Source organism: Mesoplodon mirus (genome assembly GCF_964341445.2).
Source record: "Mesoplodon mirus genome assembly, chromosome: 11".
NCBI lineage: Eukaryota > Metazoa > Chordata > Mammalia > Artiodactyla > Ziphiidae > Mesoplodon > Mesoplodon mirus.
The window spans coordinates 11,340,932-11,354,446 of NC_138987.1; the positions used below are offsets into that span (position 1 = coordinate 11,340,932).

General features: G+C 33.2%; 1 protein-coding gene across 1 annotated transcript in view; it reads left to right on the forward strand.

Moving 5' to 3' along the window:
- The window catches only part of LRRIQ1 (leucine rich repeats and IQ motif containing 1), a 186,618-nt gene that overhangs the window by 1,041 nt on the left and 172,062 nt on the right, over positions 1-13,515 (forward strand). Inside the window, exons 2-7 of the mRNA XM_082636012.1 lie at positions 2,025-2,243; positions 3,025-3,169; positions 4,341-4,452; positions 8,913-9,004; positions 10,212-10,329; positions 10,878-11,101. Of these exons, the coding sequence (XP_082492138.1) occupies positions 3,026-3,169; positions 4,341-4,452; positions 8,913-9,004; positions 10,212-10,329; positions 10,878-11,101 (690 nt within the window). The 5' untranslated portion in view covers positions 2,025-2,243; position 3,025. The remainder of the gene's footprint in view (positions 1-2,024; positions 2,244-3,024; positions 3,170-4,340; positions 4,453-8,912; positions 9,005-10,211; positions 10,330-10,877; positions 11,102-13,515) is intronic.

Consider the following 13,515-nt stretch of genomic DNA (forward strand, 5'->3'; position numbering starts at 1 on the left):
ATTACGGGTAGCATTTTGCACTGGTTCTGGTTTTGTTTTGTTTTCTTTTGGAAGAGGGAGGTTATGAGTAAAATTGAATATCTTAAAATTAGTTTTTAAAGTTATAAAAGTAATACATATTCATGATAAAAAGAAATCACTCAACATAAAGGTATGAAATGAAAATTAAAAGTTCCCCAATTTCTTCCAGAAAGTTTCTGTCTAAAAAAAAGTGTGTGTACGTGCATGTAGTTATGCAAAAGAGATGTTATTCTCTGTAGTTTTCAGCCACTTACCTTTGTTCAATTATTTCTTCTTGGCTACCTTTCCACAGGAGTACAGTAAATGTACCCATTTTTTAAAGGACTTGTATAGTATTCCATTCTATGGATTTATCATAATTTATTTAACTGTCCTCTTAGTACTTAGGATATTTTAAAATAAATTTTTATTGAGGTAATTATAGATTCACATCCAGCTTAAAGAAACAATGCAGAAATACCTCTTATACACTCTGTCCAGTGTCCCCCTATGGTAATATTTTGTTAACTCTATTATAATTTCACGACCAGGATATTGATATTGGTATGATCCGCTAATCTTATTTGGATTGCCTCAATTTTATTTGTATTCATTTGTGTGTGTGTTATGTAATACACTATTTATCATCTGAATATGCTCACTAATTAACCACAGTCAAGATACTGAACAGTTCCAACACTACAAGGATCTCTCATGTTGCCCTTTTATCACCATAACCACCTTCCTCCAATCCCATCCACTCCATTAGTGGCAATCACTAATATGTCCTCATTTTTATAAAATTTTAGTATTTCAGAAGTGTTATGTAAATGGAATCATATAGTCTATTACCTTTTGCTGTGGGCTTTGTACTAAGCATAGTTCCCTGGAGATTCATGGAGATTCATTAGTATTGTGGCATATATCAATGGTTCGTGCCTCTTATTGCTGATGGTATGGAGGTACTAGAGTCCGTTTAACTATCCACCTATTGAGGGACATTTTCGTTGTTTCCAGTTTGGGACTATTATGAATAAAACCGTTGTGAACATTTGTTTTGGTGTGAGCATAAATTTTCATTTATTAATGAAATTTTCATAAATTTTCATTTCTCTGGGATAAATGCCTAAGAGTGTATGCAATACATGGAGATCAGTCAAGTTAAATCATTTACGCGTGAAAGAAAGATATGTGATATCTATAGCTAGAGGAAGGACAGGCACAGGTATTGTGTCGGTTTTTTTTTTTTTTTGATAGGAATGAACTAATTTTGTTTATGGAGGGGGTGGCAGTGGAACACAAATGTATGGCAAAGTAGTAAACAGAAGGAATAGTGGATGGAGCAGACAGTTCAGTAGGTGAGAAGTTGTCAGATTCAGGGCATAAGTACAGGATTACACTTTATTAGGAAGAGGGTCTCCTAATAAGATTAGAGTAAGAAGAGACTTCAGGAAAAGAAATAGGAGAATGAGGATGTTTCATTTTCTCTGTTAACTAGACTGTAAACTCTATGAAAACAGGTTACTTATTTAATCAGTGTATTTGTAGCACCTAGCACTGTTGTGGATGCATCTTGTAGGCTCCCAAAAAGTTGATTTTGAGATGAATGAGCAAAAGATGGAAAATAAAGAGGAAGGGAGTGGAAGGAGGGATGGAAGAACAGAGAGCATGGACGAGGGAAGGAAGGAGGAAGGAAGGAAAGAAAAGAAGGAAGGGTCGGGAAGAAGACAGCAGTGGAAAGGCCAGGGACTGGAGGAAAGAATGAAAGTTTGGAATAGTCTGGAAAATAAAATAAAAGCTGACTAGTACAGTGTTTTTCAACCTTTTTTTATACCAAGACCCACAGTAAAATAAACAAACAAAAATTTTCATTGCAGATCATGCACACATGCATACATATACATGTACTTATAATTGAAACAAGTTTTTTAAAACAACTTTTACCTGTAGTATATGTAATGCACTTACAGTTTCTTTTTTGACCTATCCTAACTTTTCCTATCCTATCCTATCATTTAAACTAGATGATCAAGAGCTACTAAATTAATTTATTGATCCACGAATGGGTTACCATCTGCAGTTTGAAGACTATTGGACTAGAAGTTGTTCAAGGGATTGATGGGCAGATAATGAGCTTGACTGAGTTTGGATACCATTTGATAGTGGGAAAAGCACTGGCTTTGGATTCAGGCTCTCTGAGTTAGGATCCTGCTTCCATTACTTACTAGCATCATACTATGGCAGTTAAGTAACCTCTTCCAACCTTGGTTTTCTCATCTATACAATGACTATAATGACCTTTAACCCATTAAGTTATCAATCACTCAAGTGTCTTCTAGTGCCTGGTTTGTCACAGCTACTTAATACATGGAAGCTAATGATGGTAGTTAACGATGATGATGTGAAGACCTACTACAATGTACTGCTTGACCCATATCCATTACAAGCATTGGAGATCTAAATGAAATAAATATTGAACTTATAAGCCATGTATTAGCCATTATTGCAACATGTTATTGTTGGTAAAAACATGTAGCTATCTGGTGGAATTAACAACTCTGATTTAATGAGTAGAAACTAACCACATGTTTCCCCATATATAGACATAGGTTGTTCTCTTATAAGTATTTTAACCTCTGAATACTCAATCTGTTCAGAGGTATTTTGCCATTAATTATTACCACGAAAATGAATTTTAGTATGAAGTTTCTTGGTTCAGAAAGGTAAGCCAGTTCATTCCATGTAACTTTTCCTTTAGAGAATTTAAAGAGTACTATTAGAGTTGATCATTTTGTAGTCAAAACATTAAAGAAATAATGAATGAATATAGGGAGAAAACATTTTCTTTAATATATAGTACAGCCATGATAAGGTGTGACAAAAGTTTGTTAAACTAAAACTATGTTAAACTAACTTTTTACCTACAGCATGTTGGATTGGTATGGCACATTAAAGAACCTATAATTTTTACAGGCATTTAGGCTCTTCAATTTTCTTTAAATGGTTTCATGTTTTATTATGAAGGATGATGGAAGACAATGATGATGATGATATAAAGCTCAAAGAAGAAATAGAAGCTGAATTGGATAAAATCAGCATTTCTTCCTTGGAAAAAGATGATTTTGATAGTGATTCAAAATCAGAAACCCAGAGTGATAATAGTGATACAGTAAGTGTTATGTTGTATTTTTGAGCCTTTTAACTGGATAAGCCTTTTAGGAGAAATATTATTTTTCTCAGTGTGTTTTGTATACTTATCTCCTTTTTTCCTTAGGGTCACCTTTAAGCAATTTATATTAATAGATATTTAAATATAAAAGGTATATTGAAGGTAGAAATTACCTATAATTTCACATGTATATGTGTGCATTTTTCACAAAATTGGGATTGTACTGTATGTATAATTATGTGTATGTACATATACATGTATATACACATACATATATATTTGTATCCTGCTTTTTTTACTTAATCATGAGCATTCTAATGTGATTAGATATGCATAAAAAGCAAAATGTATGTGAAATCTTTAGACCAAAGAATAGTTACTTTTTTGGAAATCAAACATTTATTTTCTTTTCATTTGTTTATTTTCTCCAATGTTTATATGCCTAGAAAAGTTACTCATGGATTCATTCTTTTATATAAAAATCCTTAATCCAATGGAAACTTATTTTCAGCTATGTTATAAAAAAGTAGATCTAATTAAAAATTTCCTGCATATATTTAACAAATATTCCCAGGGTCACTTATGGAATAATCCACCTCTTCTCAATTGATTTGTCATATCTGTTGTATATATTTAGTTGTTATACATATGATCTATCCAAGGCTATTTATTCTTTTCCATTACTGTGTTAATTTTTGCCCTATAGTGGTTTTATACTTTTAAATATAAAATGGGTCAAATTCCTTTAGTAGTTTTGCTATTTCAAAATCTTTTCAACTAAGCTTTTTCCAAAAAACTCACTTGTCAAGTTTCAAAAAATAATTACACTTTGATTTTTAATTAGGATTGCAATAACCTATATAATACTTTTGGAGAAAATAATATTTTTATATTATTGTATCTTTTTATTCACAGCTAATTTAAGTGTGACAAAATTTCTGAAATTATTCATTTGAATATGAGATCCAACAGAATCATGGATGCAATTTATAACCACCTGAAAATTAAAAGCAAATTTTAACCAAATATATTTGTTTGGATTATGCTCTTTATATGGAGCCCTTTTACCTCATTTATACATTTTACTCAAATTTTTGACATATCAAAACAGATTTTGATACATAGTTTTAGTAAAGAATTTTACAGTCTCTTTCATTATTTACATTTTTAGGATTTAGATGAATTACCTGACTCAGTTCTTCACTGTATTAACATCATAAAGAATAAGAGTAAAACTGTTGAAGAGCTCATTCTTCAAGACGTGGAAGATACTGATGTTTTAAGTAAGTACAGTTTTCATCTGCTTGGCAGATAAGTTTTCTGTAAGTATGAATAATGAATAATTTATAATTTAGAAAATTAAACTGCTTGAAGTTCTTGTCTCTTGTCATATACAGGTATGTGCATTTATCTCTAATAAAATATCCGTAGTATATTGGTCTGTTCAATTTACTTCATTCATTTGTTTTACTTACTACCTTCCTTACGTCTCCAGTAAGTACTAGCCACTAACAATTTGTTTTACCAGTCCTAATTAAAACCAGACATTCTATTAATTTATGTTAAAGAAAAGAAAACTAATTGTGGGACTATTTTAAAAGTATCAGTTCATACATATTTTTGGAGAAAAATATAATTTATATCAAAGCCTCACAATCTTTATTTGCTTCAACTGAGCAAATTTACTTCTTGCAAATTTATTCTAAGAATAATAGAATGAACAAAGATTTAACTAGAATTAATCCTGGCTTAGTTTATAATGAAAAATGGCAACAACCTCTTCAACAGGACATTGGTGTGTCTAACAATACACTCATTAAAAAAATACGGCTTAGACAATATTTAATAACATAAAGAGTTTCATGATATACTATTAAAATTATTATGAAATTTAATGTCATTTATAAAAATATTAGTATAAACTATAATATGGATATTCATAGATATTTGTACCAAAAATATTACTGTGTGAAAGGATATGTTCTAGCCACTGAGAATGCAGCAGGGAACAAGATAGGCAAAAGTCCTCTCTTATTCTAATGTTCTGGTGTGGGGAGACAGACAATAAACAAATAAGTACATATGTAATATTTCAATAATGATAACTTCCATGAAGGAAGGATTTTAAGATAAGGGGATAGGGACTTCACTGCTGGCGCAGTGGTTAAGACTCTGTGCTCCCAATGCAGAGGGCCTGTGCTCGATCACCGGTCAGGGAACTAGATCCCACATGCATGCCATAACTAAGAGTTCACATGCTGCAACTAAGGAGCCCGCCTGCCGCAACTAAGACACAGTACAACCAAAAAAAAAAAAAAAAAAGAGAAAAAAGAAGGGGATAGAGAAGGAAGATTGCTATTTTAGATAGGGTAAGTCAAGGAAGGCCTCTCTGAGGAGGTGATATTTAAGTAGTGACTGAAATGAGACAGTAAGCCACATGGGATATCTCAATGAAGAAGTGAGTCACGTGGATATCTAGAGGGCTGGTGTTCCAGAAAGAGGGAATCATAAAGGCCAAGGCACACTGAGTGGGCATAATATGTTCAAAGAATAGTAAGCCTTTGTGGTTATATCCAAGAAAATAAGGGGTCAGATCATACAGGGCTCTTATCAAGTCAAGGTGTGGACTTTGGATTCTGTTCTGAGTATATGAAGGTTTTTGAGTAAGGAGTGACAGAATCTGACATATTTTGAGACAATCATTCTGGAGACTCTGTAGAGAAGATGCCTTGAGTTAGCAAGAGTCCACTACAAGACTGTCACAGTAGTGTGGTTAGAGATGAGAGTGATTTGAGTAGAAATGATGAAAAACAGTCACATTCTAGAAAACATTCTTAAGGTAGAAAGAAACAAAAGTATTTATTGATGGATTTGTATGAAAGGAAAAGAGGAAATTTGGCTCCAAGGTTTTTGTTCTGAGTACCTGTGTGAAAGGATATATAAAGACTTATGTAGACCCTTCAGGTTTTAGCAGTGCTTATCTATAGTCGAGTTATGGGGGATTTTAATGGTTTTCTTATTTATATTTACTAAGGTTTATACAATGAAAATGTATTTTACATATATTGGCAAGTATAGAGCCTAATTATGAAAAAAAGCAAAGGAAATATAATTATAAAAAATTAGTTACATGAAAGATTATATAACTACAATTATAACAGTGGTTTAGAAAATTATAAGATCCCATGTATATAGGTCTAATCAAATAAGTTTGATAGTCTCAATGAATAGAATAATTTTCTAAGAAAATTCAAATGATCAAAATTGCTTGATAAAGGAGAAAACATGATTAAATCAATAATTTGGCTGAAGGTGGAAAGAGATTTCTTCTCAAATGTCGTTAGGAACTAAGGATAATTTCACAATTGAATTATTCCAATCCATCAAGGAGCAAAAGAATCTGCAGATTATATAATATTTCATTTATAAAAAACTGCACATTTTATTTTTTTATTTTAATTTTAATTTTTTTTTGCGGTACGCTATGTGGGCCTCTCACTGTTGTGGCCTCTCCCACTGCGGAGCACAGGCTCTGGACGCTCAGGCTCAGCGGCCATGGCTCACGGCCCCAGCTGCTCCACGGCATGTGGGATCCTCCCGGACCGGGGCATGAACCCATGTCCCCTGCATCGGCAGGCGACTCTCAACCACTGTGCCACCAGGGAAGCCCAAAACTGCACATTTTAAATACAAAACTGTGCAAGCCTCACATACACATACATAAGAGAAACTGAGGCTAATTTTATTTATGAATATGGATGTACTGATTAGGGCTCTCATTTGTAGACAAAAGCTGTTTTAGCTACTTTAAGCAGTAAGGTTTTGGGGAGTATTTGTGTAAAACAAACTTAGTGGCTTAAAATAACAGTATGTTATTATCTTTTATATAGTTCTGTGGGTTGACTGGGCTTAGCTAGGCAGTTCTTGCTTGCATTTCTTACGCATTTACAGTCAGATGTTGATTAGGGCCACAGTCATCTGAAGTCTTTACTGGACTGGAATTCTAAGATGGCTCACTCAAATGATTGGCAGTTGATGTTAATTGTTGGCTGGGAGTTCAGTTGGAGCTGTCAGCTGGAGGCACCTATGTGGTCTCTCCCTATGGCTTGCATGGCACCTGGATTCTGAGAAAGAGCATCCTGTGAACAAAATATCAAGATACTAAGATGGAACCCTGTAAAGATTCATATGACTTATTCTCAGAAGTCATGCAACATCATTTCTACTACATTCTGATGGTTACATAGGGTCAGCACAGACTCTGTGTGGGAGGGGAATACACAGGGTATCATACCAGGAAGTGTGGGAGTCACATCTTTGGAGACTAGCTATTACAATAAACAACAGAATTGTTAATAGAACTGAAGAACAGATTCTAAGCTGAGCATCCAAAGTGTAGAAAATATACATGCAAGTACATTGTAGAACTGGGCTGCAGCAATATGATAAAGAGCTGTTGATATAATAAAGAAATTCAGAGACATTAATCCTCTACTGTACCCTGCTATCTCCAACCCAAAGCACCCTCTATCATAGTCTGAGCCAGAAAAATGAAAATCTCTCTCTCTGCCTTTCTACACACAAAATATTTTTATGAAAATAAAGACTGGGCTTCCCTGGTGGCGCAGTGGTTAAGAATCTGCCTGCCAATGCAGGGGACACGGGTTCGAGCCCTGGTCCAGGAAGATCCCACATGCCATGGAGCAACTAAGCCCGTGCGCCACAACTACTGAGCCTGCGCTCTAGAGCCCGCAAGCCACAACTACTGAGCCCGCGAGCCACAACTACTGAAGCCTGTGCACCTAGAGCCCGTGCTCTGCAGCAAGAGAAGCCACTGCAGTGAGAAGCCTGCACACCTCAATGAAGAGTAGCCCCCGCTTGCCGCAACTAGAGAAAGCCCGCGCATAGCAACGAAGACCCAATGCAGCCAAAGATAAATAAATTAATTTATTTATTTAAAAAAAAAAGAAAAGAAAGACACAAATGTATCAATTGGCAGAACCTAAATCACCCTCAGAAACCTAGCTTCAAAGGCATCTGGAGAATGTTATTTTTGCTTTTCAGCTCTCACATAAGAAAACATGTCAGAGAGGTTGTGAATTGGTGTTGAAAAAGAAAATCTATAATAATAGACAAAATAGGCGTGAATAGTCAGTTAATTAGCAGAATGGTCATCTGTAAAAAATAGTTTACTACTAGGGAACATTACCATGATAAAACATGTTAATTGAATAAAAGAAACATAACTGCATCTGCACAGATGATAAAAACACAATAAAATTCAACAAAAACTCAAAAAATTGGGAATGAAAGTTTACTTCATTCACATGTTAATAATTGTAATCTCTTAAATTAAGACTTTTATTAAAGCATTTTCAGTATCTTGTGCTGCAAGATTATACTGCTAGTTTGTGGCAGGTAGAATTGAACTTTTGTTGGTTTCTAATCAATATGTCATTGTGATATTAAACACAGCATTATTCTGTGTACATGGAAAATGATCTTCAGTCTAGAATATGAAAGGTGATAAAGAGCTCTAAAAATCTGTTATTTTTATTTTTGAATAAAGATTACAGATTTCCTATGTTCTTTGTTCTTCAGTATTTTCCTATTGTTTTGAGTTGCTGATAAAGAATATGCTGTGGTTGAATTTGAGATTAAAGGATGATGAAATAGTTTGGGATTTTAACATGTTGTGTCCTGCTGTAATATTTAAAGTTATAATATTTCTTTCTCTTTATAGGCTATGATTATGGAGCAGTTTCTAATAATCATATGCATTTAAGGATAGAATTACGAACTGAATGTAAAGAAAATCCAGAACAATTAATGAAGGTATATGTTGTTTGACTGAAAGTACTCAATATTACAGTTAGAAATTTACCTTTACCTCTCACATAGCATTTAAAGTTCACTGGCTTAAAAATTAAATTATTTTAAGCTAATAAGTTTTGGATTTATTTCCTCCTCTGGTGTATAATATAAAATAATACAAATTTCAATCTTTATAAATGTTAGAAATAGTGATTTGAACCATCAATACTTGGGAATTTAATGTAGATAAGAGAGCAGAACTATATTGAATAGTATTTTTCCCCTAAAAACTCCAAGGAAAACAATGAAATATACTCTAATATTATTACTTTGCTTAGGAATGTACTGTGATCCAGTGGAGACTTTAAATACCCTGTGGAAACTTTAAACGTAGAATATCTTATGTTAGTTTTGGGTTTTTTTAATGGTAAAACAGAAACATCCATAAAAACGTAAGAGTAAAGGAGAGCCTAGCATTTTGGGGTGAAACTCCCGGAAATGTATTTAAGAGAAAACTTCTTCCACAAGTTCAGCATCTTGAAATCATTTTTACTTCTCATTTTACCCAACTCTAATTTTACCTTACTCTATTCTTGCTCTCTGTGTATTTAGCATAATGTGAAAATTACTTGTATGTATTTTTCTTACTCTCTTTTTTGGTAACCCTCAAACCTGAAACATATTAATTTTGAACTATCATATTGCTACTTCAGTGGAATAGATATCCTGTATCTTTCAAGCTAGAATATATAGAAGTATAATTATGGAAAAGTATTAATCAAAATTATAACTTTGTGTAAGTCAGGGCAAATTAGAGAATAGTTCTATTTTTAAAACATACTGAATATATTAGCAATTTGTATATGTGAGCTACTGCTGCAGATAAGAAATATAGAAAGGTATTAGGAGGAAAACACATATTAGTAGAAACATTTTGATATGATTATTAAGCAGTTTAATTGAATATTGTGAGTAAATATTAGAAACTAATTAGAATTCTGAAGAAACATTAGGAGGGTAAAACACAGTGTGCTTGCATGGAAAAAACATTTTTCTTCACCATAAAGAGAATAATTATCAATATGCTATATAGAACTGTATTTGAGAGTGATTTGAAGTAAATAAAGTTCTAGATATGTATATGTAAATACTTAATACATTATTAAAATAATAGCTTTACTCTCTATTTTGTTTTTCTTTAATCACTGGTACTTTTTTAACCCCTTAGATGTTATCTGAAATAGAAAAAGAAGAATTTCTGAGAAGGAAAACTCATTGTGGCAGTCCTGATTCTGTTCCAGAGCCTGATCCTTGTGATTTGCCTGTGGACGAACATGTTTTGCCAGGTGGACTAAATTGCTTGGTGATATTTATGATAATTTTTATGTCATTGACCTTAATTATCTGAAAAAAATGTAGACAGTTTTCTTTTGACATTTAGAAGAATATAGTCACAATATTTGAAAAAATTGTATTCTTGCTATGCTTATTTAATTACATGTTCTCATAGTTTTTTTTATGACTCCTAATTTAACTTCATGTAAGTAGAGTTAAAAATTTTCCACATATATACCTGACTGCAATAGATATACCCAGACCTGAATTTTTTAAGTGTCTCTTAACTGTGTTCCTTATGTACCCCTTAACTACACACATGCACACACACACACACACACACACACATTATGTTTTTATAGAAGTCTTATGGAATAGTTTAAGGCAAGTTATGTGACTTCTTTATTGATGCAATGGAATTTACATGTATTTTGCATACTATTACTTTTACTTTGGTAATATATTGACATTATTTATTTATTTTGAAATTACTTTTAAACATTGCACTGGATCAGTTTTGACTGTTTTGATTTAAAAATTTTTCTCCTCATGAATACAGATGATGCTGATATAAATTTCGGATACTGTGAAGTGGAAGAAAGATGTAGGCAGTCCTTTGAGGCTTGGCAAGACAAACAGAAAGAACTAGAAGACCAAAAGAAACAAACTCTCAAAGCTCAGAGGGATAGAGAAGAAAAGCAGTTTCAAGAAGAAGAAGAAAAAAGACATTACTGGATGAAACAGTTTGAAGTTGAAAAGAAGAAATTGGAGAATATTCAGAAGGTAAGGTTTTTTAATTTTAATTTTTGTTTTTCATACATTTTTAAAAATCAGTATCTACTTCTGAACAGTATTGATGTTTTGGTTTATGGTGCGGACTGAGCTCCATTCTATGGGTTTTAATTAGTCCTAATAATCAAAGCAGTTGACTGTGGATTAACAGTATTAATATGGACTCCTTGCCTAGTTTTCATGAAATTCATTAGAATTTCAGGTACTGCTTTGAAACTTCATAGTTTCAAAGATTGTCCTAAAAAAGCTGATATTTACTACATAAGTTGTTATTCTTTTACACCCTTCTAATCAGAAAAAGGCAATAGAATTTTCTCAATCATGTAATGTCCTTGCTATGTGGTCTGATATCTAGCAATTATGTAAAACATATTTGGTTGAGTGGTTTAGCCATGTAGGTGATGGTATGTGCCTCATTCCCATAATTGAGCTAATTCCTGGGACTAGAACTTTTTTGGTGTGAAGGAGTTTTGTGTTTTCATTTCTGTTTCCTCCCAGCTGCACCTCAGGTGGTCCTCATCCTCAGGTCATGGTAGTGGCGTATTGAGAAACTGGTGGATTTCTAGGACCTACCTGTGGGCCATTAGGCCGCTTAGAATGTATGGATAACAGACAGGACTTACATCTCTTGTTTTACATTACTAAAGTTGCCTTATATATTACAACTTACTAGTTTGAGTGTTCCATATAGAGAACCTAAGCATGTAGTCACATAGGCAGTTCAGGGTATTCAAGTCTCCAATGTTGAGTACATTGCATTTCCTGATTATATAGAAAATAAATAAATTAAAAAGTGATAATATTGTCGAACCAGCTTGGCCATGGCTTTTTCTAATAGCAAGCTATGAATGTTTAGCTTTCTTTTAGTTATATTTTCCTTTCCACAGACCAGATTAGTCATTTCCAAAAGTCAGAAGTTTTATTTGTTTGTTTTGTTTTTTTCAATTCCGGAGTAGGAGTGAATATAATGTAGATTCTTAGAGAAGTGTTTGCTGACCTGTGGTAAAACGTATTATTGCTATTGGTTGTTAGTGATATTTTCAAATATTTTCTAAAAAACATCTTATTTTTAAATTCTGTTCAGCTAAGTTGCCATTTTTATTTGTTTTGTAACAAAACTTTACTGACTACTTTAAGGGCAAAGCTTTCAGCTATGTGCTTACATGATAGAAAAGAGATTTAACACCAGGGCCCTACCATTGAAGAATTGTAACTTGTTTTTTGAAAGTAATTTGTGCTTTATCATAAAATTATGATTTAAAAAATATATATGACATTAGTAGGTTTAATGAGTTTCTAAATGTGTGCTTTGTTTTACCCTGGGGCTTAAAATTTTTCCAGTGGGACCATTCCATAATTTTATAATGATGGATTCTAAATAATTTACTTATTTAATAATTCTATTGTGTCCTTTGTTAACTTCCTCTACCATTTTCCAAAACAGCTATCGTAAATCTCTTTCCTTAAGAGTTCTACCCAACTCCTCCCTCCTCGTTATTAGCAAATTATCACATAAGATTTTTGCATCGATTACGAACTTCTTTTTCTTTCTCATCCTGCATCTAGTTACCATCAATCTCTGTGGTCGCCTTTTTGCCTTTTTTTTTTTTTTTTTGCCTTTGCTCTTATCTCAGTAAGAGAGGTTTCTTCTACCAAAGGCTAGCTTTTCCTCCTTTGCTCTATATTCTATCATTTTCTAGTTTACCCCAGTTTTCTTTATGTTGAAACACCCCTACAGCTTCCTCCTTTCCTATTGCTTATAGGCATGTTCAATTTTCTCCTGTCCTAGAAACAAAACAAAAGAAAAATCATGAGATCATTTTCCTTTATATGTCTCACATCAGCTGCTCTTTAGCTCTACTTATCATAGGCAGGCTTCTTAAGGAGGAGTTATTTGTGCTCAATCCATTTCCTCATCTCTCATTCAATCCTAAATCTGCTGGGGATCTTCCACCACTGCCCCAGTGAATGAAACTGCTTTTGACCAAAATAATCAGTCTTCTAAATTGGATTGGACAAAAATAACCAATGGCTTCTAGAACCATACTCACAGGTTCTATTTCAGTATTTATTTTTGCCTCTTTAGCATTTCATTCCAATAAAAATATGATTGCTGACCATTTCTTTTTCTCTTGACTTCTGTGGGACCATACTGCCTTGACTGTCTTCTTACATGTTTGGCCGTTCTTCCTTGATATCTATTTTAGGCTTCTTTTTCTCTTTCTCCTTGAATATGGTCCTAGCAAGGATTCCACCCTTTGTTCTTTCTTTTCTTACTCCATGTATTTTCTCTCTTGATAATCTCAAACACAGTTATGGCTGTTCAGAAGCAAATCTATAGTTATAACAAAAAAAGGCAAACTACATAACTCTCCTACACTCAGAACTTAATGTATCTAAAATTG